Source organism: Peromyscus maniculatus, chromosome 2, assembly GCF_049852395.1.
Source record: "Peromyscus maniculatus bairdii isolate BWxNUB_F1_BW_parent chromosome 2, HU_Pman_BW_mat_3.1, whole genome shotgun sequence".
In the NCBI taxonomy this organism is placed as follows: Eukaryota; Metazoa; Chordata; class Mammalia; order Rodentia; family Cricetidae; genus Peromyscus; species Peromyscus maniculatus.
In genome coordinates this window covers 58813591-58829539 of record NC_134853.1, presented here as the reverse complement: position 1 = coordinate 58829539, position 15949 = coordinate 58813591, and the positions used below count along the sequence as shown (strand labels likewise).

At 39.0% G+C, this 15949-nt stretch overlaps 1 protein-coding gene across 7 annotated transcripts in view; it reads right to left on the bottom strand.

Moving 5' to 3' along the window:
- Rngtt (RNA guanylyltransferase and 5'-phosphatase) overlaps positions 1 to 15949 on the bottom strand; it is a 214470-nt gene that overhangs the window by 62588 nt on the left and 135933 nt on the right. For 6 of the 7 annotated variants that reach the window (XR_006069341.2, XR_013049045.1, XM_006975303.4 and 3 more), the window contains one exon: positions 3741 to 3807. The exons of the other annotated variant lie outside the window; for it this stretch is intronic. Coding sequence is in view for 4 of the 6 variants with exons in the window: in XM_006975303.4 (XP_006975365.1) it covers positions 3741 to 3807 (67 nt within the window). In the remaining 2 variants the exon portion in view is untranslated. The remainder of the gene's footprint in view (positions 1 to 3740; positions 3808 to 15949) is intronic. 7 annotated transcript variants of the gene reach the window in all.

The window sequence follows — 15949 nt, the reverse complement described above, 5'->3', positions numbered from 1 at the left end:
GGAGATGGTAGATGTCATGTGACTTCAGCGCCATGTTGATTAAAGGTGACAGACATAGTATAAACCAAGGAGGCAACAATAGGTCTCCAAGATATTTTGGATTAGGATGGATGTTTGATTCCTGTCCTGAAAACAAAGTCATAAAAACAGGGTTTATTGAATATAGAATTTTAAAACAATCCTTGTTTAACAGGTATTAAAACTGTACCCCCATGCATTCATATACAAGAATGAACCTCATGCTGGCAGCCAAACTTTGTAATATAATAGACACTCAGGTGGTGTTGGTTTTAAAGGTCATAGGGAGCAGTTGAGACTTGGAACTGCATAGCAGGGCTTAAGTTGCTAAAGAGAGCCTAGGAGAGGGACCCCAGCAGTTTGGGAAATGCTGGTGTCATGCAATGGCCACCAGAAACAACAGCCACAATGAAATGGAGCCAGTTGGGGCCTAGAAAACAGGTTATATGTGCTGCTTAGGGCAGGGCCAGAGAGGTGACCCAAGCTCCTTGGGGAAGCTCAGAGGATTATGAATGAATCCCAGCTACTGAGCAATGAGTTGTTTACACTGTTAGGAGTTTGGTTTTGCCCTTGTTGTGGTTGCACCCTGTTTCTTCCCTCTTGAAATACAAAGGGGTACTTTAAAAGGGTACTTTATTTTTAATTTTGCAGAAGCCCCCAGTTGAGCGATTTTAAACTTCTTTAAGAGGAAAAGAACTGGATTTTTTTTAAGAAGAGCTTTTAAAAAATTAAAATATAAGGCTAATAGACATCTTAAGTTTATAAAATATTTTATATTATGATATCTTTATTAATGTAATCTTGGGCAATAAATAAGTAGTGCACCCTCGCCATGTGATCTGGAGTGCTACCCTGTTGGAAGAAACTCAGAGAGGAGCATCAAAGAAAATGGCTATATCTCCACTAAATGTGCCCAAGCACACATTAAATTTCTGTTATCAGAACCTTTAAAAAATATTTGTAGGCGAATTCAAGATGGTGGTGGCCACCATCTCCAAATGACCATGGAGCACCTTTCAGAGGGGCCACAGGCATGAGATTCCAACCGAATGTGAGGGCTAAAGTTATGTTACAGTTTTAATTGTGCTTAAGAAATCTGTAAAACAAAAACACCTCTAACCTGTAAGCCCCACTTGCCCAAAGACAGATAATATGCCACGTGTTTTCATTTCTGTAAACAAATTTGGTTGTTCCAACTGCACAGGATGTGTATGATCACATGTAGGCAGAAAGTACATCAGAATGTATACTTGCCCCAGAATGTATATTTGACAAAGGCAGGAAGAATGCAGCCTTGTGGGTTTTGCCTTAATAAGCACTAGACTAATATAATTCATAGCCATTCTCTGGGAATCCTGGGTATGGACCTGGCCAGTGTCCATTGTCCTAGACAGTATTTAATAAAACTTGCTGCAAACTTAGCTTAAAAATTGTGATTGTGGTCTTATTCTTGCCCAGTGGGACTAACAACTCCTCTTAGAAAACATTTACAAAACGTTACAATAACAAAGAAAAAACTGAAATCTTCTATTTACTGCCTTGTTCATTTTTACCCCTCTGGTGTATATGTAACATGTATGTGAGGGGAGGGGGAAGATACATGCACACTCGTCTATGTAAGTGTGCTCTTGTATGTGCCACAGCACACATGTGGAAGTTAAAGAACAATCTCAACAGTGGGTTCTCACCTTCCACACAAGGTGTTTTTTGTCATCTGCAGCTGTACACCCTCTGTCTTTCATCTTGCCATAAAAGCACCGGGATTACTAACACAACCTACCAACCCAGCTTTATGTGGGTGCTGGGGATTCAAACTCATTCCCCTCATGCTCAAGTACTTTACCTACTCAGGCATCTCCCATCCCTATTTTTTTTTTCATTCCTTACAACAATTGCAGGTTAGAATTAATTTAAAAACTCCTTAAAAATTATTATTATTTGTGTGTAGGTACCCACAGAAGCCAAAACAGGGGAATGGAGCCCCTTGAGCTGGAGTTATAGGCAGTTACAAGCTATCTGAGTGCAAGGAATCAAATTCCAATCCTCTGCAAAAAAAAAAAATTGGGCATTTTTAATGCTGAGCTATTTCGCAAGCCCCAATTGATCAAGTCTTACCTAATATTTCTATGGACAGTTCTGACAGAAGACTGAATGCTTTTCCTTTGACATTAGGAAGACCACAAGGATGCCTGATCTAACCATTACTGTTCAGCTTGGCATTAAAGACTGCAGTCAGTGCAATAAAGAAACTGCAGTGAAATGCACTAGATCAGACAAGAGGAGGATAGCTTTTTTCAATGGATCATATAATTATGTAAAGAAATCCTATAAAGTCCACAACAAACACTACCAGAACCAAAAATTCAGTGTAATAATACCACAGAATCCAAAGTCAACATATTAAGAATCATCTTTTTACACATTAGCAATGAACATTTAAAAAACTTTTATAAAACATGAAATACACATACATACACACACACACACACACACACACACACACACACACACACACACACTTATGTACTGTAAAACTATTCAAGACCACCAAATAAGAACATATCACAGTAAGAGATATTAAAGCTGGAATAAATAGAGAGATGCAGTCTTGGTGAACTGAGTGTTCCGGTATTATTAAAAATCTAACTACCTCCCTTCCTCTCCTGGAACTAAACCCAGTATTAAACACATACCAGGCTAATACACTATCATTGAGCCATACCTCCAGCACAATACTGTTAAAAATTTCAATTTTATTCAAATCTATGTATAGATTCAACATAATCCCAAATAGAATCTAAATAAGCACTTTTATATAAATTGATATAATAATTCTTAAAAATTGCATGAAAATGAAAAGAAACTAGATTAACCAAAGCTACACAGGAAAGAACAAAACTGGAGGGCTTATATAATTTGATTTTGGGACTTACTATAAAGCTACAATAATCCATACAGTGGTACTGGTGGAAGGAAGGTCTATGGAATAGACATATGTATCTACCCATGAAAAACACAGGATACTCTGCTACCCAGGAGAAAAGCAAGCACACATTCCTACTGAAAGACTATATTCAAATGTTAACAGCAGCACCTAGCACACATTAGTCCCTGGGTTAAATTCCCAACACTACCTCCAAAAGAAAACAATAGTAGTAATAATAAGTGTGACAATGTAGATGACTCTCAAAATAATCACGCTGAGTGAAAGATGAAAATAAGAGAGGGGGAAGAAATGTATGATTCCATTCACTGAAGTACTAAAGTACACAAATTCCTCTATAATAACAAGTTAGTTTAGTGGTTTCTAGGGGACAAGATGACAAAAATAAGGACAGGGAAAAAATTTTCAAACCATCTGAGTACATTTTTTTTCAAGTATTAGATATATTTCATTATCTTAATAGTTTTTTTTATCAGAGCAAATATGTTAGCATTTATCAAACTGGATGTCTAATGTACAGTATACTGCTATAAACCACACCCAATAAAGAACACACGTCCTGAAAATGTTGTTGAAAGTCAACTATGTATGAACAGAGTTTTAAATATCAGGTCTGGTATTGCTTTATAATTGTTTCAGCAGACATTAGCAAAATCCATGAAACTATTCCTTCATATTCACCAATATCTCTGATGAGGCAGATGATTTTACTAAGTTTTGGGTGAGCTCCAGATAAGTAAACACCAAAGAAAAATACACAGAAAATGAATAAGCATACCTTGATTTGTGCAAAGGGTCTTTCATAACCTCCAACATAGAGAAGGCCAACATTCTGTGGAAGCAACCTACAAGGTAGGAAAAAATAAAATAAAAAAAAACACCTTATGTATAAAATACTCTGCCTTTAATGCAAAGACGCATAATAATAAAAAGTGAGGAGACTGGAGAGACTCAATCAGTCAAGTTCTTGCTGCACAAGTGTCAGGACCTGAGCTTGATTCCCATCATCCAGCAAAAAAAAAAACCAGGTGTGGTGGCAACAACCTGTAATCTAGGTACTGGGGAGGTAGAGACAGGCTCACTGACCAACCAGTCTAGCCTAACTGCCAAGTTTTAGGTCAACAGAAAGACAGTCTCAAAAAACAAACAAACACCAAGGTAGATAGCATCTGCAAAACAATACCCAAGTGTGGTGGTATTGTGTTCCCCAAAATATTATGCACCCTAATAAACTTATCTGGGGTCAGAGACAAAACAGCCACTGTAGATGTAACCAACCGTCTTATTAAATAAGGAACACAGAAACAATGTAAAAGAGAAAGCCGAGAGGTCAGAGCTCAGAGCTAAAATCTCACCCTTCCTCCTGCTGTCCCAGCTTCGCGAAAAGAGAGACCTACTTCCTGTCGGTTCGTTTTTTTAAAGTATGTTGTTCTGCCTTCTCATTGGTTGTAAACCCAAACACATGACTGCATCGTCACTGTCTGAATGTACAGCCCCCTAGGTCTTAAAGGCATATGTCTCCAATGCTGACTATATCCCTGAACACACAGAGATCTTATGGGATTAAAGGCGTGTGCCACCACCGCCACACTCTTGCTATGGCTCTAATAGCTCTGACCCCCGGACAACTTTATTTATTAACATACAATCAAAATAATATTTCAGTACAATTAGATTACCACCACAAGCCACTAGATACAAAGGCTAGAAAATGGTGGCACTCACATCTTTAATCCTAGCCATTTCAGAGGTAGAAATCCCTCTGGATCTTTGTGAGTTCAAGGCCACATTGGAAACAGCCAGGCATGGTGACACACGCCTTTAATCGCAGAAAGCGAGCCTTTAATCCCAGGGAGTGATGGTAGACAGGAAAGATATATAAGGCATGAAGACCAGAAACAAGAAGCATTTGGCTAGTTAAGCATTTGGCCTGCTTAAGCATTCAGGTTTTTGAGCAGCAGTTCAGCTGAGACCCATTCTGGATGAGGACTCAGAGGCTTCCAGTCTGAGGAAACAAGATCAGCTGAGAAGTTGGCCAGGTGAGGTTAGCTGTGGCTTGTTCTGTCTCTCTGATCTTCCAGTGTTTACCCCAATACCTGGCTTCAGGTTTGATTTTGTTAATAAGATTCTTTAAGATTCCTGCTACACCTAAGGTTGATCTTTGGCTACATGGGGGGGGGGGGGGCCCCGCGGGGCAGACCGACAGACCGACCAACCTAACAGATACTAAACATGCAAATATTGTCTTTTGTACAATGAGATAGTAACACCAAATGAGTAATTCTATTTTAAAATAAAAAAGGGTAAAATGTTAAGAATGGGGCTCAGGTAGGTAGGGTATTAGCATAGCATATATGAAGCCTGGGTTCAAATTGCAGTACAGCATAAAACTGGGTGTGTTGTCACAGGCCTATAATGCTTGCATTCATGAGATGAAAGCAGGGGGATCAAAAGCGTAAGGTCAGCCTCAGATACACAGAGAGTTCGAGGCTAGTTTGGGCTACCTGCTTCTATATCTCAAAAAAACTTCATGAAAATTTAAATACAGAACATACTTAATAATTCTAATAAGATTACTAGTGTTTCTAGAAATGAGGTGACAATATGATAATCAAAAATATATAAAAATTTACTTGAAGAACTAGTGAATGCATCCTACACCATGTATTATAGAAGATAATGAACTTAATCCTGTGCTAAAATTTTACCAAAAACTTGACATAAATATTCCTAACAAAATAGTAGCTTTGACCCATGGAATAATAAAATATCTGTCACTGGAAAGCAGTGGGGTAAGGGCACTGATTTATGGAGAGGTAGGTTAAAAGTCGGAGTACACAGAAGTTACAGCTTGTGTAAGGAGTAAAAGTCAAACTATATATGGTTTCATTCCCTAAATCATCCTTTCATTCATTAGAGATCCTATTCAGATCTCTAGAAGGTCCATTGTATCATTTTGTTTTGTTTCTGTTTTTCCTTAAAAAAAAAAACAATTATATGTGCATAGATATTTTGCATACAAATATGTCTGTGTACCACATGCATGTCTGGTGCCCACTGAGGCCAACAGAGGGCCTCAAATCCCTCAGAACTTGAGTGAAGAGATGGATGTAAGCTCCTACATAGGTGCTGAGAATGAAACCTGGGTCTTTTGGAAGAGCAGCCAGTGCTCTTAAGTCCTGAGCTATCTCAGCAGCCCCTTATTTTCCTTTCTAAAAACAGCCTTCCTATGTAGCCCAAGGGGGCATCTAATTCATGATGGCCTACCTCAGCCTCCCAAGTACAAGGATTATGGTCCTGTATCAATCAGAGGTCTATCATTTGCACTGAAACTCTAGGTGGGTTTGGTTTTGTGGTGCTAGGAATTGACCTTAGAGCCTCAATGTAAAGGCAAGTGCTATATATAGAGCTATATTCCCAGTCCACATCAAAACATTATAAATGAAGAAATACTGCCTTTAGAACTTTGGAATGATTAAAGAGAAATCAGCAGTGGAGTAAGCTATGGAGGGACATAAATACTAACCTTAACGTGGGGAACTATGAAGTTGGCCTGGCCTAGCTGCCTTGAAATGCATGTGTCACGGGTTTTTCCATGGCTCCTGGGGCACAATGTGCCTTCCAGTTCCCAAGACAGTGATGCACTCCCTCAGGCAGTGAAGCATTTGGCCCATTTTGTGTTTCTCTGTTTCCTTAGAAATCAAGGAAGCATGGAAGCTTAGCAGGGCAATTGGTCTTAGACATTACTCTTGTGTACCCTGCATGGCTTGCAAATGTCATTCTATCCCGGCAACTACAACTGTATTGATCCTGGCAATTGCCACTATATTCTGTTGCTGATAAAGGTATAAAGAGTCTGATTGTTCTCAATAAAATTGTCACAACCTCTGTCTTGCTGTGGCCCCTCCAAACCACCTGGTTTAATTTTTCATGGCCATATCAGGTAACCTTGGCCTGGTAAGTAAGTATGGGCACTATACCATCTATATCTCACTCTTTCACCATGTTTATTTTTCCTAAAAGACACGTAAGTAAATGAACATATAACTTCAGTTTTAGTATTTCTATATGAAGGGAAAGCCTGTATTCCACACTCCAAATCTCTATGTACAGACATATCTAGGAGCCTACATGAAATTAACCGCTTCTTAGGACAGCTAACAGCACTGAAATGAGCTGCAGGATAACTATATCATAGTAAACAAGTGCCAATTCAAAGCAAGCCAACAGAACCTTCTCAGTGTGCCAGACTGACATAATCACAGAAAATGAGAACACTCAAGACTATTATAACAATCTCCTTTTTGTGCTGTTTGTTTGTGGCTTTTAAACAGAGCTATGGAGATCTCACTTCATAGTCCTGAGGTATCCTGGAACTTTCAACTGCACCAGGCTAACTCCACCTCCAAGTGCTAGGTAAAGATGCATCATTGCAGGACCTGGCATAACTGTCTCTTTACAATTCAAATTCATAACTTAAAAAACTCTACTTCAGGAGTTTTAGAATCCACATTTATTAACAACTTTTCTGAAACTAGAACATTTCAAGAGTCTAGTGGACTCTTGAGTTGTCATTGGAGACAGATGTTTGTGTGATTCTTTCCACTGGTATGGACTACCTAGTGAGATTAAGAAAGCAAACATCTTAAAGCATGAAATAGGGCACAGTTTCAGTCTCCTCAGAACTGTCTCTGCTCCTTTTATCCTGTAGGGGTAATAAAACACACTAACAGAACATTAATAGTAGACATACACAATCCTGAATTAAACTAATTTAGCCAACTCCCTTTTTACATTTAGAATGTAAGTGATACTATGTCAATAGTATAATAGTATAAGGGACATGACTAGGGCATTTCTTTACTGGATTTGAGTACAAAGCATAGGATATGTCCCCAAATCTCAACAATGAAATGAGAAAACTCTTAGCCATGCTTTGACAACTAAGAAATTCAACCAAGAGCTGGAGAGATGGTTCAGAGATTAAGAACACTGGTTGCTCTTCCAGAGGTCCTGAGTTCAATTCCTAGCAACCACATGGTCGCTCACAACCATCTGTAATGAGATCTGGTGCCCTCTTCTGGCGTACAGGCACACATGCAGGCAGAACACTGTACACATAATAAATATATAAATAAATCTTCAAAATATAAATTCAACCAAGAAAACCTTGCTGGCAGCAGTAGTGGTAACTAACAAATGTTCACAGAAAACTTGTTAAACCTTCTTTAAAGGTAAATATAATCACTATTTATACAAAGAGACAGTAGGAAAAGGAAGAGAATGAAAGCTGGCTGACATTTAAAAGCCAATAAGCTTCTAATTACTATATACGTGCATCTCAGGAAGTTTGCCAACATACTATTTAGCGTGCACCTCCCTTCCTTTAATTTGCTATCTAAAAAATACATTTCCTCAGCATTTTCTTAAATGTTGCCAGTTAGACTTTGTTTTTAACTTTAAAAACATCTGTCATCTATTTTTCTTATCATATACCTCACTACCTCTACTTGAACCGGCCTTGCTGTTGCTGTAGACAAACAACAAGGTACAGCTTTGGCTGGCCTGAAACTCAGAGATCACCGGCTTCTGCCTCCTGAATACTGAGACCAAGGCTTGTGAAAGATAACATAACTGGCTTTGAGTAGTCTTAAATATGTATTATAATTTAAAAGTCTTTTAAGAGGAAGCTAATACGTTGGGAATATAAGTTTCCATTTTTAAAGTGAAATACTTCTTTAAATGTTCTCTCTCCCCCTCTCCCCCCCTCCCTCCCCCTCTCTCCAGGGTTTCCTCTTTGTAGCTTTGGCACCTTTTCTGAAACTCACTTGGTAGCCCAGGCTGGCCTCAAACTCACAGAGATCCGCCTGGCTCTGCCTCCCAAGTGCTGAGATTAAAGGTGTGCCCCCCCACCCCCATCCCTCCACCCCCCCACCCCGCTAAATGTTCTTCTCTTTTAAAGGATTGTTTTACCATACCATATACATAATTATTGCCAAGTAATAAGTATCATTTACCATGACAGGGTGCTTGCACTTCAATACAGCAATCATGTAGGAAAAAGAGGCTGGTTAGAGAAACCCACCCTGAACCTGGAGCCGAGAATTAGGGAAGGATGGCTCAAATATGGCCAGTGAGAGAAACACAGTTTAGCTCAGATCAGAGCCATCTCTGGCCCTGTCCAACTGACTTGTGAAATCAACCAATCACAGAGCAGGACAGCAGAATCCTGGCCCTAGGGCCCAGGACCAGGGAAAGAAACACAGCCTGTGTTTGGGACCTGAGCCAGAGAAGTGAACAGTTTATCCCCAAACCCAGAACCCAGGAAATATGCCCTGACCCTGAGACTAGTACCAAAATAACACTCTTGGCCCCTAGAATCAGAGTCAGTAAAAGAAATGTGCCCTGGCCTTAGAGGTAGTGTCAAAAAGCCAAGAAAGGCCAGTGAAAGAAACACAGTTTGGCCCTGAAATCAGAGCCATCTCTGCCCTTTGCTCACAAAACTGGCCAATCCCTGGGCAGAAAATAAACTAACCAATCACAGTTGACTCCGCCCCCTAGACATCCTATTATATAAACCGCCCTGCCCAGTCAGTTGTGAGCTGTTGTCTCCACCCTGGTAGAGGCAGCTACTCTCCTGGACTCCTCCTTCCCAAATTAACCTCTTTCTCAAAAGAGTATTGGGTGAAGACCTTCATTGACAGATGAACAGAATTACCTTGCTGGGACGTCCCATAGTGTACTGAGCAAGGGGGAGCTGAACAGAAGAACCTTGCTGGGACGTCCCATAGTGGGCTGAGCGAGAAAGAGCTGGTAACACTGAGCCAGAGATTGTGGCTCTCCAGGAGAGGAGCAGGATTGTTCTGTCCTGCGGGGAAACCATTCCCCATCATACCATCATACCAGGTATATCCTGACCTTCCCGAAGAGTCAGGATACTCTTCCTTGCTGAAGCAGTTACAGGCCTGACTCTCCCGAGAAGTCAGAAAACCTTCCTTTCCAAGGTTGGGCTGTTTCTTTTCAGTCTCAGCCATCAGAGCTGTGCTAAAGAGCTCCAGGTGTCCAGGACACCTTCAGGGCAGAGCTCTTGTCCTAAGTAGCTCTGAGGTGTCTGGGATACCTCTCCCTTTAGGGCTGAACTGTCTCCTCACAGTTTCAGCATCAATTTACTTACATTTGGGGCCAAAACCCGGGACGCCAAACTGAGAGGTTTTGCAGTTTACTAACATTTGGTGCCGAAACCTGGGACACCAAACCCAGAGTTTTTGCAGTTTACTAACAAATCACATGTTTTCGATCTCCACAGTAAGGCACTAATTTAGCACTGACAGTCATATACATGGGTATTCTCTGAGACAGAAATTCTGGCTCATTCAAGTCCATGAAGTTATTCTGCCTTTAAATTAGATAAACATCACCATGATCTTTATAAACTACTAATGGCCTCTAAAGTACTGAATCCTAACTAAATGCTTGGTAGTGTGGCTATCAAGTAGGACTCTTTCGAAAAACAGTGACAGACGAATAATGTTGGAGGAGGGGATTCCTACTATAGCTTTTGAAGAACTAAACATAGGTTAAAAAGTACTATTCATTTTACTTTTGATTTCCCAAACACAAATAGTAACAACTGTCTATACTGGAAAAGACCCCACATTGTTCCTACAAACACCTCTCAATAAAAGAAATGCAAACATTGTTGGGTAACAGAACAAACACTAAATGACCTTCATTCACTGTATCCTGACATCTGACACATACTGATTCATAACTGTGTACTGGAAGACACAGAAGCATCCCTTCAAAAAGCAATCGAATCTACAATGACCTCAAACATTTTAAAGAAAGATGGGTGTGGTAGCACATATCTGTAATCCCAGCATTTTGTATGCTGAGACAGAAAGATGGGGGGACATGCAGGGCAGTGCTAGAATGAGATCTCAAGGGAGAAAAAAAAAACAACAAGAACCTAATAATTCAAAATTGACTGTAGGGGCTGGAAAAATGGCTAAGCAGTTAAGAACACTGGCTGCTCAATTCCCAGCACCCACATGGCAGCTCATAATCTTCTGTAACTCATGTTTCAGGGGATCTGATGCTCTCCTCTGGCCTCTGCAGGTATCAGGCATGCACATAGTATACATTCATACATACAGGCAAAACACCCATACACATATACTACTTACAATCAGATATGATTTCCATACACATACACTACATACAATCAGATATGATTTCAACCTCCAATAAAATACTTTGAAACAACATACAGTCTTCTTTCATCTTTGTATACTTTCGGTACATGTATGACGTGTTCACATTTGAATGTGGTCACATCTGTATACAGGTATCTATGTAGAGGTCAGAGGACAGGTATGGGTCCTTCACTTCCACTTTGTTAGACAGGATCTGTGTGTTTCTAGCCAGCTGAGAAGGGACTTTACTGTCTCTGTCCTCCACCTTGACAGAAGCCCTGAAATCACAGACAGACAGACAGACACAGACACACAGACACACAGACACACACACACACACACACACACACACACACACACACACCAGCCAACACAAAGTATCATGAATATTATTTACAAAATATTCCTGCCTCTTAAGTCTTACAGGTGAACTGAAATTTATTTAATAAAGAACATACTACAGAGGATCAAAATATTACACAGTATTTACTTTAAAATAATTAATAAATGGATTTCTAATAAGACTATAAAGAGAAAAAAAAAGCACAAATCATCAGAACAGAATCTTTTTAAAAGATGGGTGGAGCTGGGAAGATGGATCAGGAGTTAAAAGTGTTTCTTGTTCTTTCTGAGTGCCAAAGTTTAATTCCTAGCACCCACACTGGGCAGCTCCATGGAATAAAATGCTCTCTCTTCTGGCTTCCAAGGGTACCTGAACACATGTGGTATATACTTACATGGACAGATACACACACACACAACACACACACACACACACACACACACACACACACACACACAAAATCTTTATTAAAAATAAAATTTTAAAAGGAACAAAGACTAAATATGCATTTTATGCATAAATACTTTTATATCAACAAGTTTCAAAATTCTGATTTAGGAAAATACAATAATAAACTGATGACTATAAAGTTCAAAGCTTCCATAAAGAAGAGCAAAGTTATGCTACATGCAGGAAACAACTAGACAAAATTATAGTATGTAAATTAAGCTAGAAAGACAAATATTGTTTTCTCTCATTTGTGGCTCCTATATTTTATAAAAACATAAAATCATGACTATTATTTTTTCTTTCATCATGTGATTTCTGCATTTTGTATAGATACTGTCTGGGAGGAGAAAGGGGACTCACAGGAGGGAAGAGAGAGAAAGGTAGGCAATATGCAAGGGATAACCTCGACATAAATACATACTTAAATAAAACGTCCTTATGCAGCACAATACCATGCACAGTGAATATATATAATCCAAAGTTTTCAAAGTTAAAAGTCTTCTTTGACTTACAACATTTAAAAATGTTTCTATAAAGAAAACAAAAGGTCTAGCTAGATTTACCATTAAATTCTACCAAACATTTACAGATAAAATTAGCTCTAATCACACCTAAAAGAAGAAATATATTCTATTTTATTAGTATCAGCACAACTCCTGAAACCTGGATAAGAAGAAAAAATATAAAAAATAAAAAGCAATCTTAGAACTGGCGAGATGGTTCAGCAGGCCAAAGCACTTAACAACACAAGCCTGCTGAGCTAAGTTCAAGCCCTAGAACCCCTGTAGACAAGGGAGGAGAGAACCAACTCTACAAAGTTGTTATCTGACATATACACACACAAAGGCTGATAATAAATTTAGGAAGTGTAAAACTGATAAGCACTCATACACAGAAAGCAATCTTGATCAAGAGAAAATACAAAGATAAGTCATAGAAGGAGAGAAAAGGTTTGCAAAAGATATATCTGAGCTCTACTGCCGCAAATGTTTAAAAATCATACCATAAAGCAAAGTACTCAGAAATCTAACCACTAAAATCAATAATTTCAAGGCTGTGGATATAGTTTAGTTAGTGCTTGCCTAGCCTGCACTAAGTCCTGGGTTTGAACGAAAGCACAGCATAAAACTGGGTACAGTGATTCAGACCTGTAATTCTAGCACTTGTATATTAGAGGCAGGTGGATCAGAAGTTCAAAGTCATCCTCAGCTGCACAGCAAGTCTAAGGCAAGCCTGGGATATGTGAAACGCAGTCTCAAAAGACAAAATAAAGATCTGCAGTGATGGCTCAGTTGGTAAAGTGTGTGCCACTCAAACATAAGGACCTGAGTTTGACCCCTACAATCCATGCACAAAAGGCAGGTACAATCACATAATCATCTCAGAGCTGGAGAGATCCCTGGGGTTTATTAATCAACCAGTCTCACCTATTTGGCTAGCTCCAGGACAACAAGAGACCCTGCCTCAAAAAAGAAGATGGAGAACAATCAAGGGAAACACTGAACTTGAGCACTGGTCTCCAACAAATGCACAAAAACACCACCAATACACAGGTGTGCACCCATATGCTGACACAAACATATATACACAAAAAACATTAATAATTTAAAACATAAAGACAATTCCCATATAAAAACATAAAACATGCACATTAAACATGTAAAAAAATTCAGACTTGCAATAAGAAAAAATGTAAATTAAAACAACATATATCTCACCTACCATACTGACAAAAATTAAAATGTACAGGCAACACATTCTATAGGCAAAACTGCAGAAAGACCATCATATATACTGTTGTTGGAAATGCAAACTAAAACAACCATTCAGGAGGGAAATTTGTCAGAATTTAAAAAAAAAAACCACACACACACACACACACACACACATACATACACACATACATACACACACACACACACACACACACACACACACACACACACACACACACACTGTCTGTACTTAGCCACTAATCTCCTATCTAACAATCTGTCTTGAAGGAGCTATACACCCCAAACCAAAACCACATAGACAAAGCTATATATTACAATACTGCCTATAGTTTTAACATGTTGGTGGCATATATAGTAGAATGGTTAAATAATGATAAATCCACACAGTGAAGTAGTAACACAACTGTAAAAATGAATGAAGAAAATGTTAAAAGAAAAAAGCACAAAACATGGCATATAGCATGCTACCCCCAGTACTCTTGGTAAAGAAGATGTTCATTATCATTTCATTTGTACAAAACAAACAAACACAAGAAAACTAAAGCAGAAACTAATGAAGCTGGTTTCCCAGAGCAGGGTGTGCAAACAGGTGGAATAATAAGAGTGGGAAAGTGAATAAACATTTCTGTGAGCTCAGACTCAAGACAATAGCTCCTACACCAAAAAAAAAAAAAAAAAAAAAGCAAAATTACCCAAACACAGAAATAATAGAAATACAAATATTACAATAACCCACTTCAATGGGAGTAGATATGCAAAGAACTTAACTGGAAACCAGTATTTCAACTATATCCTATATTACCATAAACAAAAACTGGTTTTTGCTGTTTTATTTGTTTGTAAGTTTGCTCAAGACAGGGTTTCACACCATCATCCTAAAACTCACAGCAATATTCCACTCAGTCTTCTGAGTGCTGGGATCATATGCATGAGCCACCATACCCAGATTACATGTTGTACTTTTTAAAAATTGTATTGATTTATTCATTTCTTTGTTTGTGTGTATATTTGCTTGCAAGCACACACAACTGTGTATGGGCATATACACACATGTGACTGCATATATGTGGTGGTCAGTTATCATGTAGGCCCCAGGAATTGAATCAGACTATCAAGACTGGCAGTTATGTGCTCTTACCTGCTGGACCGTCAGCCCCACATGTTGTTCTTAAGTTAGTAGATTTGTTTCTAGTTATTCTGAAAACATATTATATGGGGGTTTGTCCATTTGCAATATAAAACTCTTAAGTTGAGGTTGGAGAGATACCTCAACAGTTAAGAGCATTCACTGCTCTTCTAGAAGACCTGAGTTTGGTTTCCAGAACCCACATCAGGCAGCTCATCTGTAACTCCAGCTCCAAGGGATCCAATGCCTCTAGCCTCCAAGAGCATTTGCACTTGCATGTACCACATATGCACATAATAACAAATAATAAAAATATGTTCTTAATGAATTTAAGTTGATTCTAATGATTCTAAATGGACAGCTGATTTGTTATTTCCTGTGTAAATGTAAATCAGAATAGTTTGAAAAACTGAGTTTAACAGCTAAGTCACTAAAATCATACAGTTCCCTATATAATTGGCTATTTAATAATGCCAAGAATTATTTTATGCCTTACCATACCTACAGAGAGGGGGAAATGGCTTACTAGAGGATTGAACTCCAATCTGAAATATCAGACATAACCATATTCATGCATTCGCCTCTCCTTGACACTAACCTCATGACACAAAACCCAACAGAATGAAAAGAAACACATTATTTTATTACTGTGGGGAAAAAAAGTAGTTATAGTGTTACTTTAACTGAGATGAACTGTCTCACATACTGTGGACTGTTGTTAGTTCACTAAAGAGAGTACCAGATATAAATACAGTAGCACATAAAGAAAACCCTTTATGGGGCAGTGGGATTAAGATCTATCCCTGGTGCATGAGGGGGCTTTTTGGAGCCCAGTGCCTATGGTGGGACACCTTACACAGCCTTGATGCGGGGGGAGAGGCTTAGACCTGCCTCAACTAAACATACCAGGCTGATGACTCCCCATGGGAGGTCTTGCCTTGGAGGAGGTGGGAATGGGGGGGGGGGGTTGGGGGGAAAGCTGGGGGACAGGAAGAGGGGGGATCTGTGGTTGTTATGTAAAATAAATGGAAAATTTCTTAATAATAATATAAAAAAGAAAAAGAAAAGAAAACGCTTATGGAAACAATTCTCAGAGAAGACAACAGAAATGTTTAAGCACATACCACATAAAACACA